This window comes from Fundulus heteroclitus, unplaced genomic scaffold (genome assembly GCF_011125445.2).
Source record: "Fundulus heteroclitus isolate FHET01 unplaced genomic scaffold, MU-UCD_Fhet_4.1 scaffold_662, whole genome shotgun sequence".
NCBI classification, from domain to species: Eukaryota; Metazoa; Chordata; class Actinopteri; order Cyprinodontiformes; family Fundulidae; genus Fundulus; species Fundulus heteroclitus.
Window position 1 is genome coordinate 13,863 of NW_023397102.1, and position 20,008 is coordinate 33,870.

The window sequence follows — 20,008 nt, forward strand, 5'->3', positions numbered from 1 at the left end:
TTTCACTTTTTATGTGAAATCTATCCTCTCCAAATCAATCAAATTCATTTTAGACGGACAATATGTAGCATAAAAATTGCAATAACCTGGTTAAAAAATGGTGCACACAAATTATGATTTAATTTCAGCCTTCAGTCATCTTTGGTTTGAGTCTTTCAGCATCCCCTCATCCTAACTAAGGAATAATTGCCCTAGCTACCTCGCAAATGTTCTCCATGTTTATCAGATTGTGAGGACATTTCTTTTACAGACGCCTCTTCTGGTGACCTGGCAGAATCTCGGTCAGATTTGGACCTGGACTCCGGCTCGACCATCACAAAACATTAACTTTCCTCTGATGAAGTCTTTTGTTTATTTGTATGCATGCTTTGACTCACCGCAACAGGAAAATCTAACAGACACCTGAAGGTTTTGGTTTAAAACTGACTGGTATTCAGAACTGTTTAACATTATTTTTCCCACCTTGGAAAAATGTTTAGATTCATCTAGGGAAAGTAACCCTTATGATGCTTCCACTATGGTTTTTAACGATGGGTACGGTGCTTTTTTAGCGATGATGAGCTGTGCCAAACTTCCAATTTGGGTCTGATTTCCTTAAACCATAACATTTTGGGAGTGTTTAACAGAACCTAGAAGATTTCTTTGGAAGCAAGGGGTCTCCATGTTACCCTTCCTACAAACATATGGAGAACATTTGCATGCGTAGAAAACAATTAGCACAAAACAGACATTCCTGCAGCTCATTTTCTTCTCCTGACTGATACCTTGACAGCAACATCCATTTGAGAATTTGTAACCTCTCTGCCAACTATGGCTTTAGCTAAAAATGCAAATGTCATAAAGCTCCTTCCCTAACAGTTCAACTATTTTCAGGTGAATAAGATTCACTATAACTGATGGCAGGTGTGTATCTAGAAAGACTGGAAGCTGAAATTAAATGAAAAGGTACTGCAACAAAATGGTAGCATAAAGCTGTGCAACAATTATGCAACCAAGGTTTTGCAAACGGGTTTTTCCCCACAATTCCCCCCTCTAAAATGTATTTTTGACTGTTTTTTTAGCTGAATTGTATAGATTATACTGTATGTTGCCATAAAGCTTGATAAAGTTCTGAAACTATATATGCTTGTCTCGTTTTCTAAAAAAAAAAAAAAAACAAAAAAAAAACTACAACACAATTCACAAAACTAACAAAGACCTTTTTATGGCCCATCTATGTGGATAAGAAAACCTCATAATAAAGGTTTACTAGAGTAATTCTTAATAAATTTAAATATTAGTATGTTGTGGGAAGCACCTTTCTACATAAAGCCAGACTTTCAATCATTTCTTCTGTTGTAAAAAAAAGTTTGCTGCAAAGACCAAAGGAAGAATTGTGTTCAAACAGCAAGAATAACAGCGCCCACTATGCTTTCAGTATCAGCCGGTTTAAAATGTGATGAATTAGAGTTTATCATGATATAGCACAACTCTAAACAAAACATTTTCCCTCCCGGTAAAGATAGACACAATAATTGCCCGTGTTTCCTGCTATGGTGTAACCTTGTGACATTTGGACTTCCTCTGAACCAAAAATCAGCTGATATCCTTTACTGATGAAATAGAAAAACCTCTTTATAGCTCAAAAGGGACAGACACAGCTTAATAATGAATATATGCAGGAAAAACAATTAGAGGATAAAAAGCTGGAGTACAAATGTGTTAAACAGCACTGTTCATGTTCAACATATGGCGTAAATGGCAAGAACCGTCCTCCAACTCCTTAATATTTGTAGCAATCAGTCTCTACATATTAGTAAATGTGCAGTATAAATATATAGGTGTACATCATTAGTACAGGGTATTAAAAAAAATGAAAAGCACTTACTATTGCTGGACTTGAGGTCTCTGTGGATGATCGGTACGAACGCCTGGTTGTGCAGGTAATCCATGCCCGTCGCGATCTGCACGGCCCAGTTCACCAGAACTCTCGGGGGGACCCTCTTCCCGGCCAGTGCGCGGTTCAAAGCCCCTCCTCTGGCGTACTCCATCACCAAGCAAAGGTTGGGCTCCTTCAGGCAGACTCCGCGGAGAGAGATGATGTTGGGGTGACGGAGCATCCAAAACAACCTGGCCTCCTGCCGCACGCTCTCCGCTGTGACGCTGATATCCTCATCTGGGTCCTGCCTGGCGGCCTTTACGGCCACCTCCTCTCCTCGCCAAACTCCTTTGTACACCTTCCCGAACCCGCCCGCTCCTATCACCTCCTCCAGCGTCAGTTCCGAGAAGTCAACCTCCAGGGGGGAATCGCTCACCCTGACAGCCACCAGCCCCCCGACCTTCAGCTGCTGGTAACTGGCAACGTCTCCCCTCGTGACGTAGTTACTTGGAAAGATACCCACCTTGTCCTGGATCTTTCCTGTCCACCAACCCTCGTCCCCGGACACTTTGGAGTCTTTGGAGAGCACCTCCAGCAGGTCCCCGCGTCGCAGGGTTAACTCCTCGTCGGCCGTGGCCTCGTAATCGAACACCGCCGTCCAGTAAGGGTTGGGGTTCTTAGCCCCACATCTGTGACCGGGGTGGGAGTCCGGAGAGTCCGAGGACGAGACGGTGGGGGAGTTCCAGCTGGTCCCGTTCTCCACCTGCGCGAACGGAGCCGGCGACATTGGCGGCGGAGGGGTCATGCTCGGGGGCATGTAGGAGGAGGAGGTAGTAGTAGAAGAGGAGGACGGGGTCCCAGGGGGGATGAGGCAAGGGGGAGGTGGTGAGCAGCGGCCCCCGCAGCTGGTGCAGGACACGGGGGTCGCTTTGCTACTCGCTCTTCCGTATGGATTCATGGCAGCCTGACTGCTGCCGGACGCCGTGGGCCGGCCTCGTGTCAACTCAGGCACGAAATCCACACGAAGCCCATGGACTAAGACGAGGGGGGGGGGGGTCTCGACCAGCCTGAGGCAGTCCAGATCAGGGGCTCTCCCCCATCACCACATCTCACTTACGAATCTGTGCCAAATTGTGGATTTGCAACACAATACCTAAGTAACATGTATTCCCAAAAAGTAGCTTCACACAGGGGTCAATGTACATCAGGTCTAACAACACCACTAAGCGGGGGCAGATCCGTAAGACGGATTCCTAGAAGACCGATTGTTTGCATGAACTCATGAGTCTTTTGAGAGTTGACACAATTGCTCAGTGGACTGGAAAACACAGCAGGTATCCTAAACTATCAGCGTGATTTCGCATTACAGGATGCAAATATTTAATGAAATATGTGCATAACTACTTCCTGCCTATAGGGTTCAGGAAACGTATTAAATAAAATAAAATAAAATCTGGTCTCAATTGTGACTTTGGAGAACGCACAAGCCAATTAAAAATCCAGATTCTAATTCCAGCCAATTAACAACGAACCCTGAGAGCTAAGAGGCAGATTCACCAGTTGCCGGGGCGACAATGACGCCCCAGCTGACTGTCAGATTAATTTCAGTACGGAAAATAAATTATCGGGCTGCCGATAACAGCCGCAGCCTTGTGTGTGTGAGCCCAGTGAAATCCTCTGCGCAGCGGCTTCACGTTATTTCTCATCCAGCCGATGCACCTCCCCCGCCAGCCGTCTCCATGAATGTGGGCCGCTTTCTCCTCTGCGTCGTGCGTGGAAACAGTCGCCGATATGTGCGCCCTACATCTCCACGAGTCGGTGCGGGCTAAATCCTATCCACGCGCGGCCACTCGTCGGCCGGTTGAGCGTCCCTGAAAGGCTTTCGGCGAAGGGCCCTCGTCCATTTTAACGCAGCTGAAGGGGGGCGAGGGTGACGAGCCGAAAGCCGAGTGGCAGCAGGTACTCAGGGACTGCTGCGGGGCAGCGAAGTGGCACCATGTTCAGCATCCAGCGCAGTCTGAGCGCAACAAACCCGCCTCCGTGCGTGCGCAGCGGCCTGCTTCAGTCGCCTCTGCTGCCGCGGGGCGACGTTAGGTCTGCCGCAGGAGAAATCCTTCTTTGCTGGAGACAGATACGCGCACGCATGTATCATTATCGTTCTGCTTTCAGACGAAGCGTTGCATTTTCGGCTCTGACGGATGTTTTTTTTTTTTTTATATATATCTTCTTTGGCAGAGATGGAGGCAGCCACACACGGCTCAGTAAGGTGGAAAATACTGTCAGCGAAGATTTGCATGGAGCTGGCTTAGATCCGAGTCCACTGTAGCCATGTCCTTTTTTTTAAATAATAAACTATTGTTTAATTATTATTATTATCTAATGCGTTTATATTGCGCCTTACTCCTGTGACTTCTTTATTTACCCATGCATTTACTGAAACCTAACCTGGACATCGAAGGCAGCTTCATCCACAGAAGCAGTCGCAGGGGCGTCTTCATCAGAATCCGAAAGCCCAATTAAATACCAGATTAAATTAAAGCGGTCCTCGTCCCTGATGCTCGGTGGATGCTATTCCGGGCGCGTTTCATCGTATCCAGAAGGGTTTTATCCTCCAAATGAGGTGTAGACTCTGCTATTCCGCTCCCGAGCTCGGAGCTGTCAGTGTGGGCTCACTTTGCATCCAAACACACCGGGCTGGAGCGTGCACGTACACGGGAGCGAGCGCTTCCACTTTTGTTGATCTTCAACTCATACGGATGGTCACGGCATACAGTTTCATCGCGGTCCATCCCTTCTCCGTCCGTGTGCAGATTTGCAGCTCACCTCAGACGGGGCGAAGGGCGGACCTGCAAGAATAATACGAACCAGTGCTAGTGCATTGTGGGTAATGTAGTTAGTAAGGTCTCTTCCTGACCTACATCATGTTAGCGACTGATATAACAACAAAATTAGCAATATTACTCTTGTAAAAACAAGGAAATTAGAAAAACAAGGTGAATAGTAACATTGAAGAAGTATTTTCTTTATTATATTATTTATTTAACTGATACAAAGTGTATGAAATATATCTACATTATTTTGTACAACTGTTATGTGAACGTGACAATTCACAATTGCCGTAAATCGAATTTGTAAATATCAGTGATGTTTGATGATATTGAAGTTAATCTAATTGAATTAAACTGAAATATAGTAGACCCCTGAATTTCTATAACATTTTTAAATATATAATCGTAAAATATCACAGATATTTTAAAATATAAATATAAAATCTAAATCTGACAAATTACGAGTGGCCGCAAACGAAGCCACTGTGAAGCTACACTGCCACCTGGTGTGTGTTTACTGAAACTGAAACACAAATTCTGCAATTCAAGTTTTTACTATAACGAACGCTTCAAAATACATTGGGGTGTGTGTCTCACTCATCCAATCAGAATATCATGGAAAGTTATTTATTTCAGTGATTGAAATCAACATGAGAAACTTGCATTAAATTTAATTTGTTCATTACACAAAGAGAGAGATATCATTGTTTCCTTTTTGCATTTTGATGATAATGTCCTAAAACTAAAGATGTCTTAAAAATCAATTTCCCAAAAAAAATCTATATTTTTAATTAAGGAATGTTATCTATGACCATGTGATGGCCACCTTTCCACAATCATGATGACCACAGACAACCGCTGACATCCATTACAAATATGCTAAGCCAATAAAGGTCATTGCTATAGACCTTGCTGGCAACCAAGCAGCTAATTCACAAGTTACTTTGTCCAAGCATAATAATGGAAAGTTGAATGGAAGGAAAAGGGGTATTTGAAAAAAGTGCTCAAACAGCAGAGATGAAAACAGTCTTGAGAGGAAAGCAAAGTCCATTCAAATCTTTGGAAGAGAATCACAAGGTGTGGACTTCAGCTAGTCAGTACTTGGAGAACTCCCTTCATTGTGTTAAACCCCTCGTTAACAACAGGCAAAGTAAGGACCATCTTACCTGGGCTAAGGAGACCATCGTTATAACTCTGTGCTCCAAAGTCCTCTATTAAGATGAAATAAAAGTTTGCATTTCATTTATAAATCAAGGTCCCAGTCTGGAGGAAGAGCGGAGAGACAAAAAAGCTGCATTAGATCACCGTATGAAGTTTCCACACTCAGTGATAAATTGAGACGCCATAACGTCTGCTGGTGTTGGCTCACAGTGTTTTATCAAGTCCAAAGTCAGCACAGTCGTCAACCAGGAAACTTTAGAGCATTTCTTGGTTCCCTCTGCTGAAAAGCTTTATTAAAATACTGTTTTAGTTTTTTGTGGAATTCGCATCTGCCTACGATGTGAAACACACCTTTATGAAGCTTTGATATCCCATCACTGTGCCAGATTAACATCAAATTTATCTTCACCTAAACCCCTTATAATTTACAGGCAAGCAATTTAAAAAGTTATGTAAACATGAGGGGGGGTGGGGGATTCGAAATTAAAACACTGCCACCTTAGAGTACGCAATACCCACAATTAAGCAAGTGAAGGAACTAGTGAAATCCAACAAGTTTTTTCAGTATTTCAGCTCTTTTTTTTTGGTTTTGTTTCAACAGGAAGCATGCAATAAAGACAACAAATGTTGGACGCCTAGGTTTATCAGGGCGTGAGGGAGCGCTATTAGATTTTGAAAAAAAATATTATTAATTTAGTTTGCTCCAATAAAAAAATACAGTTTTCTTTCATTCATACCAATGTGTCTTCGAGAGGGGATCATCACCTTCCTTCTATCCAAGACTTTTACAGGCCTTGGGTCAGGAAAACACCACACTTCCAGGGCACCTTCAGGTAATAAAAGTAAAATGAGTAAATAATAATGATTTTTTTAAAAATCACCTCAAATCAATAAACTTTATCAAGTGTCAGCCAACCACAAAAAAATTAAAGACTGGAAAAGAGTTTACAAACTTCACTTAATGGACAAATGCTTACTAACCAGAAGGTGGTGCTGTTAATCAATTTTTTAACTGGGAGGAATCCAAAAAATGTAAAAAAAATAAATAAAAATAAAACAAATACTTCAATTTGTTGACGTAGCAATTCCAAAAAAAATTGAGGCTTTTAACAAGTACATCAATTTACAATTCAAATAATTTTATATTAAAATTAAGAAATATACATGATTTTGATTTTTTATATAAATGTGAATATACAAAAAAATCATAAAAAGAATAGCTAAAAGCACTTCAAACAAGTGAACAAGGAATAACAAATATCGACTTAGATGTTCTACATAATGACTACCTACTATAAAGGATGATGAGCGGCTATTTTATTGCAAAACAGCTGAGAAGAAAACTACAATGTCATTCTGATAAATCCCACCCCCTCAATTTATATCAATTGATTATTGATATAAATCAAATACTTCTGGATATCTTAAATGTAATTTTTGCATCATGAATGTTTGAACTTTGGATTTTCTTTTAAAATAATTTCTTTTAACATGTAGGAAAAATGTTTTAAGAATGGCAAACCATGTCTTTCAGAGTTGAGAACTGTGGAACAACATGGTTTTAAGGAAGGGGAAAACAACAAGGAATTATCTGCTTCAATTTTGATGAATTAATAATATGTTTAGTTCCTTTCCTTTAAAAAAAACGTACGTGAAAATTAAATAACTCTTCCATTCTATGTTTTTTTTTTTTTTCTAAATTAAAGTCTCTTGCTACTGTGTTTTAGGGGGGGGTGGAATGTAAAGCTCTGACAACTATAGCTGTAAAAAGGATAAATGTTATTACTGGCAACTTAAAAAGTAAATGGAGGCGTAGAGTTTGTTTTTAAACGGTACAACGTCCTGCCTAATGTTGCGTTCATTCACAGACGCAGCAGCGCTCTGCTGCCCCCTCTGGTTACTATCAGTGTGTTGCAGCAAACGTGTGCGCAGGCGCAGTGGCAGTGCGGGCGCAGTTTGTACCGTGGTTTCGGTTGAGCATTCTTGGCAACGTCTCTCGCTCGGTGAACAGACTGCAGACTGACGGCGAACCAACGGCTGTTTCCTCTGACGCCCGGAGAGTTTATTATTATTAAGGGAAATAACAGAAACACCGGAGCGTGGTTTACGGTAAGGGTTTCATTTAACGCGTGGCTTTCTTTTGGCTTGTTTCTGCTGAACTGCGGCAAATATATCCCGGAGGAGCTAGAAAAAGTGACGAGAGGACCGAACAGAAGCGAGCGGCAGCTGAGCCAGCCAACTTCAGTCAGCCTCTCTACTGCCTACCGCTCAGCCGCTCGGTTTAACCTGGAGACTGATACCCCCAAGCTCCGAGCTCCCCCTCGGACTTGTGAGTTCACAGACGGCTTCAAATCTACCGCTACCCGCTTTAATGTATTTACTACAAATTACTCTCCCAACCTCTCTAGATCGTTCACGATCCAGTGCGCATGCTCTTTGAGGGGGGGAGAATCTGTAGAATTCGGTTTTGTAGTTTTTTCTGCGCGTCAATTGATCCGAGTCGCGAGGGCCAGGGGAAAATGGTAAAAAAAACTACAAGTTCCAGACAATGGAGCTTTGTTTGGGAGCGGGTTGGCTAGGCTGCTAAGTTAGCCTGGAAACGGGCTCTGAATCCCGAGTAGTTGTAACCCCGGTGGGAAGTTGTGCTGGAGCTGGAGGCTCCGCCGCGCTGCGCTGCGAGGAGCATCCTGGCAAATGTTTTGTGGCTGCGGGGTTGAAACGGCTGTGGTTTGTCATGAGAGAGAAGGCGTGCAACACGTTTTTAATCGACGCTGCTGTAGTAAAAGCGGGGGGGGGGGGGGGACTGCAGGAGCTCCTCTGCGTGTGCGGACATGCACCGTCGGTTCACCTGTCGGAAGACCTGTGTGCAGTGCGATTAGGGTGTGCAAAAAAAAAAAAAAAAAACGCATTGTCGCACAGGTGTGTGTGTGTGTGTGTGTCGATGCGATGGTGCTTCGACGCGTCTTTTTTTCCATTGAAATCCCATGTGTTGCTGCTGTATTCCCAGCCCTAAGAGAAACGGCACCTTCAGCGTTAGGATGATGGATTCCTATGAGCAGCAGAGCATGGCTGCACTGCACATAATCTAGGCACCATTTGCTCTGTTTACCTCCCATTTGGACCTAATAACAACGATTATCAGGGGGGGGGGGTGTGACTATGATCAAGATTCTACTGGTTGTAATGTTGATTAAACATGTGAGCAGTTCTAGGGATCACTGTTTGTAATGCAGTGGGTGTATAACCTAGACTAGATTTGATTCTGTGCATTGTAAATCCAGTTTCATTAGAACTGGTTAAGTCACACAGTGGCTCTCTCTTTTATCTTCCGTTTCCTTTTGCTGGCAGGATGGTGTAATGGTTACAAGCTGCATGTCAAAACAAACACGGTCTTGCTCTGTGTTATTTGACAGTGCAAGAAAATAAGTATTATTTTAAACCTAGTTCAGGCATGTAGGGTGAATGTAATGATTACGTCGTTTTAGAAGCCACGATTTTAATTCATGCCCCTCAGTTTAAATTGAATAGCCGGTAAAGTTGTGCTTCAAAAATCATAAAATGATCTGTTTGAAATTTTTAGCTCCTGCCATGAAAAAGTCAACGAGCAAGCTTACTTTCTTAGAGTAAATGTCAGTGAATGCATTTGTATTAGTGCTTTAACTGAGACAGAAAGCCATCCTTGTTGTGGAATATATTTTCATCATTAAAAAAACGCCGTTAACGCCGCTGCTGGATGTTAAACTTGAACATTTACGCTTTTATCGAATAGCCATTAGTGGAGCTGCACAGTGCTAGAAATGTAAAGGGGATTTTTATTATGAAGTCTTGCAATGATGATGATGATGTCGTCGTGATAAATACCCATTGTCTCTTTCTGGCTGTGACCTTCGGCTGGCTACCTTCGGCTGTGTCAGGTGGGAGTTTCTGCCGTTACTCAAAGCACACTTGTATAGTAACCAAGAAATACTGCATTCAAAACTAGGGCTGCATGATATTAGGGGGGGGGAAATGCAACATGCATTGGTGTTGGGGAATATATCGCTAACCCTGTGACTTATTATGAATGAACAAATACTTTAAAAAAGGGTTTCTGCGTTAGTGGTTCACAGCGCAGATAATCAGCAGTCTATCCAGCTTCTTGAGAGGGTTGATCAATATTTCAATGGAACACAAGGTTTTATTGGAAAAGCTGCTTCTGGCCAGCATCTGCAGTTTTGCTAATGAATCAGCGTAGTTTACCACCACTTTACCTTCTATAGACGTTTATGTTAAATTACGGTCATAGAGCGCCTGAATGCATGTTACTAAAAGACTGAACTGTCATTAATTGCTGTCCAAGCAGTTCTTTTTTTATATTATGTTTAGTGATACTGGAATAATGATAGATTTACAACAGGCAACCCTATTCCAGCCCTGTTTAATTTCCATGTCGTCCACAGTGTTGATGCACACTTTTATTTCTGTGCGGTCTGAGTTATCGTAAAATGTTTGGCTGCGAGCTTTTTTTATTTTCTTCCTGTCAGCCTTTGTAACTCTACCTGTCTGACAAAGCAAGGTGCCTCAAACTGATTATTGGGAAAACGGTGGTGGAGCGTAGTATTAGTCATTGCATTCGCGTGCCGACACAAGCTTTCCTTCATTATTCTTTAGAAACAACAGGAATCTTTGGGCTTCTGGAGTTTTGGTTCCCCTGGCGTCTGCCTCGGTGCTCTGGGGGGGGGGGGGGGGGTCTTTGGCTCCTCACAACCACTATTGAGCATTTTTCTCATGGATAAACCTGTCATACACAATTGCACTCTCTCACAAACACCTACAGGTGCTTGGATCCAGGTACCTACAGACTCACCTCTATACAAAAAAACCCTATTATTATCTTTAGCTGTCACTTTACACTTTATACATTTCGTATAAAATTATGCTGTATATTTTTCAGTGATGGTATCAAGGCGTTGTTTGTTTGTACCTGTAATACTTTATCAGCTGGTTTTGCTGTTCTTTTTATATCTCTCTTTGCAGGTGTAGAAGCAGACTGAGGATGTTAAATTTCTCTCTCCCTTTCCTCTCCTCTTTCTCTTTCACCCTTTCACTCTTTTTAGCATTTTGTCTCATCTGTTTCTCTCCTTTTTTCCCCTCCTTTTACCTTCCAATTTCAGTGTCCATTGAACATGCATACAATCTAATAAAGCTTCTTGCATATATACATTTTTGTTTATATTTTCATTGTTTACTATGGAAATGGTAAATAGCTTGTACTTGTATAGCATTTTATCAAGTCTGACGACCCCAAAGCGCTGGGAGTGGGGGATCAAACCGGCAACCTGCCAGTTACAGGTTGAAATCCTGCGCCACTGTCGATGGAAGGGCAGCCATCTTGTTCTAAAAGCTTGTTTCTATTTAGTTACACTTTGAATTCAGGTCAGCTCCCAGATAAGATGATTGACGTTTTTAAAAAATAATTTGTCTAATTTGCTTTTATGAAATCAAAGGGAGAAAATAATTGATTTATCAGATTTGGTATAGTAAAATTGGAAATTACATTTTTTGCCATACTCCTTTTCCAACAATATCCCCTTTTCTGTGCTAATCGGCACTATTTTCATAACTCTGCCCTGATGTCATAGAGCCTGGTAAAGCACCTCCAGCAGTCGGCTTGTAGTTCTCTCCACTGGGTGCCAGATAGCAGTTGCTTCTGGTCTGGGATCAGTCTGAACATCTCATATTTTCTGCTACTTAGTTCTCCGTTTCATTGCAAGCAGCTGCAGGAACAAAGAACGCGGTCTTCAAAGGGAGCTGGAAGTGGGCCACCTGAGTGACTTTGCCTGTAAACATCGGCTGGAATCACCGTGTTATATCTGTGCATAAATGACTCACCAGTTGTTGATTTGTCTCCTCTCGTTCTTTGTTCTTGGAAATTATCCTTAAGAACTTACAGACTTCCACCGACAACCATCTTTTTAGGAAAACTGTCCAATTGTCCCACCTGTGATTTTATTAAGGCAATAAACTCTGTGTTCTTGGCACCGTGAGTTTTTGATTCCCTCGGCAGCCGCTCTGCTGTTCGTGGGAATCGTCTCTTGCCAGGTGTCCGGTTAATCTTTTAACACATCGTTTGGTTAAATAAAGGTTAGTGAAAAGACGACGCTTGCTTTCAGAATGCAGTGGAAGAAGCTCGTGCAGCAACGCGTAATCTGTCATGATCACGCACGTGTCCCGGTGGGTCAGAGTGGGAGGACAGGCCATGGGTACCATCTGGTCCCTGTCTAGGTCCACACTCCAGCTTCAGCGTGTTTGCATAGGCGTAGATTTTTAAGGACAGGAGCACGTCCAATTGTCTTAAAATTTCCCTTGTTCTGCAAGTGTTATTGGGCTGCATAATCTCCTTCGTACTCCTTGTCAATGAACGGTTTAAATCCACGTTGACAGTCGCTCCACTGGCTATCACACCTGCCGTCACAGCTTCCTCCTAGCTGGGCTGAAATGCTTTTAGGACATTAGCTGACTCAGGCCAGCAGGTGTTTCTGTTTGATCACAGCTGTAGTTATTTCTCCTTTTCCTTCGGAGAATGGAAACTGAGGAAAATGTGTCTTCGGGCCAATGCTGTAGATCAAGTTTCCCTTGTATTTGTTTGGTCAATGTTGCCTCATGAACTTTTTCACCCGTCATATTACAACAGCAAAGATATTTTATAGGGATTTTAGGTAATAGACCAACGCAAAGTAGTGGAGAATTGGGAAGTGAAAAGAACGAGATGCCTTGGAGGGGCAGATTTGTTGAGTGTGTGAGTAATGGCTGTCCTGCAGACATAGTTCCCCACCTTAGCTGTGGATTCTCCTCCTGAGGTTTTCAAAGACTTCCTCCCTTACGTACCTGCTGTGTTCCTCGGTCTTCATGGCGCTGCCTGTTCACTAATGTTCTCCAACAAACCTCTGAGGCCAGAAACAGGACATACTGAGTTCAAATTACATGCAGATGGAATCTTTCTAGCAGTTCTGGTGACTTCTGAAGATTCTGTCGAGGGATATCAGGAGGACAGCGGGGCTGAGTAAAAATGCAAGCAATCATTTTCAGGCTTCAAACCCGTGGAATCAATTTATTTCCACTTCACAGTTGTGTGCAACATTTTTTTGATTTATTAAACAAAAACTCAATAAAAGAGGTTTGCCTTGTCAGTCTGACCTGGGTTGGACGATATAGAAAAGAAGCACATCCATAAAACAGAGATCATATTGATTAATAGTGATAATTATCAACAAATTCAAAACAAGGGGGCGGAGCTTGGTGACGGAGCGTTCCTGGGTCTGCGTTGTGATTGGTTGGGAGGATGTAATAACTGTAATAATAATCTACATGGCTAGAATGCAAAAGGACGGAAAACTGTTATTCTATCAAAGTTTTTATCAACCCTTTTTTTCTATCATCGGGGGGGGGTTAAATACTTTTCCAAGGTGGTGCATAAAGCAGCGATGATCCAGGACCCCGGGCCCCTGCGCATATCTGTGTGTAATACCTATGTTTAAAGCGAATTTGTGTCGTCTAAGCAGGCAGCCCGAGGCTACTGGAATACAAGAACGACTCGTGTGGGCGAAAGCAAGCGTCCGTACAGAGAGAACAGAAAATTACGTTTTATTGGGTAATTATGTAAGGCAGTGCATATTTGTGGAGCAGAGTGCTTCAGTGGGGATGTGCACGCAGCGTTTCTTTGTCAGGAATCAAAATGTTACCCGAGTGCACGGCAGGTACGAGCTGCATCGCATCCGACTCCGGCTAACCTGTCCGGCAATTAAAACCGTGGCACCGGTGTTGTGTTTTAAATATTTTAAGTGTGGTGGACCAGCTTTTGGTGGGCAGTTAATTCAGCTTTCTAGATGTGTGTCATTAGACAGAGTGCAGGTGTACAAGATGAAATGGCATTATATAACCAGTGTAGCTGTCCCTTCCCCCACTCTCTGTGATGAATTCTCTTCCCTGGAGAGTCTTATCCATAAGTCAGTGTTCATGACGGTGTCAAGGGGTCAGAGATTTACAGAAACGGCGCCACACCACAATGTTTTTTTTAAATGAGGCTGTGCTTTACGGCCTCCTGTGCAGCTATAAAACATTAGCTAGGTAGGTAGCTGATCTCTTGTTTTTCTTTTTTTTTTTTTTTTTTTTCTTCCCACTTCTCCAGAGGTCAATTTCCCCCAACGTGTTGTTTACAATCAGTGTCCTACTCTTATTGAAACCTTTAAATCAAACCGTGCGCAGTCCTGCATGTAAATAATGAAGCAGGATTGGATTCAAGCTGGTTTGGCTCTCCGGTGGAATAGCCTCTCTGTCTCAGCGCAGGCTAAGAAGCAGACTACATCTTTTTTTTTTCTCTCTCTCCCTGCTTCCCTGTGCTGCTGGATATGTTTGACCGGAGTAAATATAGCCCGTTGGTTTTAGCTCGAGGATAAACACAGATGTTGAGGACGCTTTGCCTTGCCACAGGTTGGCCAGTTTCCTACCCAGCGGTCAGTGCCGCTAGGAGCGCGTTTAGAGGAGAAAGCTCAGCGTCCGCCCGCACACCCTTTAACAGTGTTACCGGCGTTAACGCTAAGCTTTTAACAAGATTATAGGAGATACACTGGCTACAAAGTAGCACCCTGACAACATGGTGTATTTAAACTGATTCCACCAGGCCTGTGTTGGCCTGTTTTTTTAAAAGTGGAAGCCTTGTTGATATGCATATGTGCTTAACTCCTGTAAGTTTCAAATCTAAACAGATGGCTTTGTGTAGCGATGCACCAATAATCCTCTTACTGAATGATACCGACTTTTATCTTATTTTATTTTGTTCCCCCCATGTGAAACGTGACCTGCTCATTCTGATTTTTAAACGTTTTCTACAGCTTTTTTTTTGTTTTAAGGATTTACCAGTCTGTATAATCTGACCCAATCTCTATAATATGATTGAACTTGACTTTGTAAAGTGCCTTGAGATGACATGTTTCATGAATTGGCGCTATATAAATAAAATTGAATTGAATTGAATTGACCAAACAACGGGATAAAAGGAGCTAAAGGTCCTTCGTTTGGAGCCAATAGTTTTGCATTCGACATGAAACTAAGGAATTGCAGGATAATGCCCATTTATGTATCAACGCACACCGTTGTCTCGCTGTTGTTGCAGTTTAAAAAAGTGCATCAAAGAACCTGCTGCTGGTTGATGTATTTAGAGACCAAAAATGAACAGAAAAAAGTAACTTTTTCCCAGCTTTTGAACTTCACAGCTGGATGTGGGAAAATTGGCCTATATGTATAGCTGCCCAGTTTTCAAACAGAGGTTATAACAGCGTATGTATAATAAAACCGGATCAGGCTTACTGCTCTGCAGCGACCAGCTTTGGGCTTGCCTTATCCCCATTAAAAGCTATTAAGCGGTGCTAAATTGCACCAGTGCTCTCACATGTTACTTCTCCCCCCCTTTTTAATGCTCTTCTGTACTTCCCTCTTTATAAAACGTCAGATGTGCTGTTGTCGAACAATTGTTTAGGGTACTTGAAATGATTACAGTCCTCGGTCTCGCTCGGAAAGCGAACAAACTTTCCCACAAAACGTTCAGAAGTGCATCCCTTGCTACGATCGTAGAAAGACGGCCGCCCCGTTCTGTGTCACGTTCCTATTTCATGCTGCCGTCTTGTTTTGGGTCTCGGAGGATTCGTGTGGGGTTTTTTAAGGAGAAATGTGTGTTGTTCCACCTGCTTCATATTCGTCCCCAGTCGCGATTTTTACCCGTGGGAATAACAGGTGTTGTGTTTCCGCAAAGGGCTCGGTCACACTAGTATGGGAGGAAGGCTGTGCTAACAGGAAATCCTTCCTGGCAGGATAAAGAAACAGCTGATTCTGTTTGTTATGGACTGAGGCAGTCGAATGAACCCGCTGTCACACATTTACGCTTCAGCTTGTCCATTACAGACATTTAGGAACTTCACCTAATGCCTTTTGTTTTTTTACTTCTCAATTATCGCTTTTGTCCGATGTTTTACCACTATCCAAAGTGTCTGTCTCGACTTCGCCTAAGGAATGAAAAGATGTCATTTATACTGTTTGACACTGAAAATTATGTTAATATGAATGCATTGTTACAATAGTGGATGAGACTCTAATGTTTAATTTTGTTTTTCTGTCTGCGTATTAATAAATTAGAAAACATTACCAGGCGTGGACTAGTTATCAGAGGTTTTAAAAGTTAGGTTTCAAAACCAGTAAAACCTTCTATCACACATGTCAAAGTAATCTGATTGGGCTTGTCCTGGCCGACGATAATTATTCAATTTGTTTAAATTACTGTTAGACCGTTTTACTTTTCTTTTCTAAGGATATTACATTAAAGTGGAAGAAATGTGCTTCAGTTTTTGGTGGATGCAAAACTTTATAATTTAACAGAAAATGAAAGGACTAAATGTTTTTCTCCATTGTCAGGTTTGTTTATCGATGAACTCAGAACACACACACACACACAGGACAAAAGTTTGAGAGGTTTATTGAAAGGTGAATGATTGATGGATGAAGTAACCAGAGGTGCAGGAATACAGGGGCTCAGGGGTGCAGGTGAAGGCAGGAGCTGACGGCCCGGAGACAGAGAGTCCACACTTGCTAGGTGCTGCTCGGCTAGCAGGCCTCATAGCACTCAGGTTAGCAGTTCATTGGAGACACCAGGGCACCGAGCTGAGCTTCACCAGGGCGGCTAGTCAGGTTAGCAGAACTTGAGAGACACCAGGGCACAGAGCAGAGCCTTTCCAGGATCAAACAGTGAACAAACAGTCTTTAGAGTGACTGGCAGGACTAACCTTAACAACAGGAGCAAACAAAGCTTCCAAGGCAAACCGGGGACTGGCATGGAGAGGTGTGGAATGATGATGGACCAGCACTAAAGTGAGGCAGAGGGAGGTTTAAATAGAAAGACTAACAGGTGAAATGCATCTGACTGAATAATTACTAACAGGTGTGACTGACTGCAAGGAGAGTGGAGTGAAGGCTGAGTGGAAGGGAAGGAGGAAACTAAAATTTAACAAATTAAAACCCAAACAAGGTGGAAAAACTGAGAATAATAGTAAACCAAAGCCGAATCAAAACTAAACCATGACATCCATTGCTGCTAAATTTAGTAGCCACTTGTTTTTTTTTTTGTTTTTTTTTTGCTTACACTTTCTTACAAATATTATCGATAACTATTCTTAATCCTGTATTAATCAATGTCTATTTAAGCATTAGCAGAAATACTTGTACTGGGGTAATTTTTTTTACTTAAGATTGTCTTACCGTGAGAATCTAATAGCGACAGACGCCGTTGCCGGACGTAGCTGAAACATCATATTATGGGGACTGAAGTTGGTAAATATCTCCCAGCTAGAAATAAACTTAATGTTGATGAAACATTAAAACTTGTTCAAAATGAGCTGTCAGAAATAGCAATGAGTGGGAAAGTTTAAAAGCCTGTCATCTCAAGGGAAAAAAAAAATCACTGAGTAAACATCTCTCGTAATTATTCAGTCCATTAAACACCCCCCTGAAAACGGCGAGCTTCATGTGAGCCTAGCTAACTTTTGGTCTTTGTTTCTAATTAACCGTGCCGGCCGGCGTTTGCTGCCTCTCGGAGGTCAAGCTGTCAGACAGGAAGTAAGTGCGTACCCTAGCATGCGCGTGCGTGTGTGCCGGAGATGAGTGTAGAGGTGAGTCAGCCAATGAGCATTGGGGGGGGGGGGGAGAAGAAGAGAAGTGGCCTTACGCCGCTGTTCAGCCCCGTCATGAAGACAAATGAGCAGCTCACAGGAGATGAGTAACACCCCTCCTTTCAAGATCAGAGAAATGACAAGAGAGTTCGGCTCCAGCGCGCAGCCCAGACCCCGAAGGTTTTTCTTTTTGTTGTCCGCGCATTGTTGAAATATTTTGTGAGCTCATTGTAGTTTCCGGTGAGGAGCCCCGCTTCCAGCTGAATGTAGAAACTAAAGGGCGTAACACCAGCTGGAAACAAGTGGATGTATTCTCATGTTTTCTCCCCTCTCTGCTGCTACAGAACGATCCTTCATGTCTCTGAAAGCTTTATATATACGTGCCCCGTCCTCCTAGGGGGTGTTTCAGGTCATTTTTTATTCTTTTATATTAAACAAATATGTATTCCTGCAGACATGCCGGACGTTCCTGCACGCCCACGAGTGCTTCGCTCTGTGTAAAATGTCAGGTTATTAGTGCGTACTGTAGGCGCATTGTTTTAATGCTAATTGAGTGTAGCATGTGGTCATTCCACAAATGCCTCCTCCCCGGTTTATTATGGTGTTGTATCAAAATGTTGTTGTTGTCCCCCGCCCCCTGCTCGTTTCCAAATCAGATTTGGAAGGATGCGATTTAGGGGGTTATTTCCAGACAAGTTCATTTGATGTGCTCTGCTCAGAGATGGTCAGGAATGCTAATTTGTTTATGATGTTGATGAGACAGAGCAGGAGGAGATAGGAGGCTAGTTCTGAGAGCAGCAGAAGGGGATTTCTCTACATCTTTGTTTTTAACTATTGTTTTTGTTTTTTTCTGCTCGTGTACGATCATCTAATCTCACCTCAAACAATCACCGATTGCATCTTGTTGTAATTAGTTGTAAAAGCATGACACTGATCAGCTTTTTAATTTAAAATACTAGCAAAAGTTTAATGGTGGCAACCGCTTGCAAAAAAAGCACATAACTAAAAACGACGTAAACAAGTCCAATCAAACCAAAAATCTCGACGTGAGCCAATTACTCCTGCTGCTTTAATAATATAGAATTTGGGTTTTTAGCAGAGCAGCAATAATCTTGTCCAGCCAGACTTCTTTACTGAGTTTTGTACTTTGAAGCTGAGGCCCGTCGAACACCTTTTGGAGATCCCTTCAGCTTTCACACGCAGGGAGCTGTTCACTGCAAAAACTAAACTAAAAACAAGTCCAATTTGCTTAAAATGAGTGTATCTGTCCTTGTTTTGAGCACGTAAATAAGATGATTTGCCAATGGAATGAGATTTTTGCACTTAAAATAGGAACAACTCATCTCCATCATCTTATTTAGAGGGCAGAATATCTAATTATGTTATTTTAAGGGTCAAAATACTCATTCCATTGGCAGATAATCTTATTTACCTTCTCAAATCAAGGACAAATGCACTAATTTCAAGAAAATTTTTACTTATTTTTAGTTCCGTTTTTGCAGTGTTGGAGAGTCGATTTTTTTTTTTGTTTGTTTTTTTACACCATCTGACATGTTCTAAAAGTGCAATACAGGCAGTTTTACATTAATAACAAACGATCAACGTGAAGAGGTCAAGAAAAAGGGCTGCGCGGTCAGAGCTAAACGCTCTTATGATGTCTCAGGGCCAGATGTCTGTAGCGCGGGTTGTCAGCGTGATTGTCGGCATTAGCCAAACACATGAAGCTGTAGTTTTTTTCTCTCTCCGTGCGTTTTGTGACTACAGTTTAAACAGCGTGGCTCGTTAAGTGTTTGTCGGTGCCGGCCGAGGAGCGGAGAAAGGCAGGAGGAAGCGACAGAGGGTCTGTGTGTTCCTCCACAGACCTTAGAGGCTGTTATCATCGTGGGAGAGGAGGAGACGGATGGGCTGATAACTCGCAGGGAGTGAAACGGCCTAACGAGAGGAGAGAGAGGAGCGCAGATACAGGGGAGGGCTGAAAGGGGAGGCTTGTTGCAAGAAGAAAGCCTGTTCATGTTCTTTCATTTCCTCCAGCACCTCCTTGCATTCATCCTGCCATTTTGTTCCCTTTCTTCCCCCCCCCCTCCGCTGACCTCTGCAGCTGAGCTCTGATTAAAGGAGCTCTAGGTTCGTCGCGTCAGGCGAGGCTTCGCGTGTGAAATAACAACGATGAGCAGGAAAAACGACAAAAACGGAACAAATTGAGGGTAACTGTTTAAAAAGACGTGGTTCATCACCCCCTAGAGCCGGGGTCTGCAACCTGTGTCTCTGGAGCCGGAAGTGGCTCTTTGGATCTTCCACAGTGGCTCTTAATAACTTTGGCTACAAATTCTATTTTTATTATGGTATTTAAATGTAATAATGATAATAAATGCAGGGTTTAACATTTTTTTTCTTGGAATATTTGCTTTTAATTTTCACAACAGAATGATGCTAAAAGTGCAAAATCAAAATGTTTTCATTATGTTTGC

At 42.6% G+C, this 20,008-nt stretch overlaps 1 protein-coding gene across 1 annotated transcript; it reads right to left on the reverse strand.

Moving 5' to 3' along the window:
* Window positions 1-1,867: 1,867 nt before the first annotated feature.
* On the reverse strand, window positions 1,868-4,666 carry LOC105939126 (mitogen-activated protein kinase kinase kinase 10; the record flags this gene model as incomplete). The annotated part of the gene is made up of 1 exon (XM_036133717.1): window positions 1,868-4,666. A coding segment is annotated over exon 1 (949 nt), but the record flags the coding sequence as incomplete, so codon positions are not given.
* Between the last annotated feature and the right edge of the window lie 15,342 nt (window positions 4,667-20,008).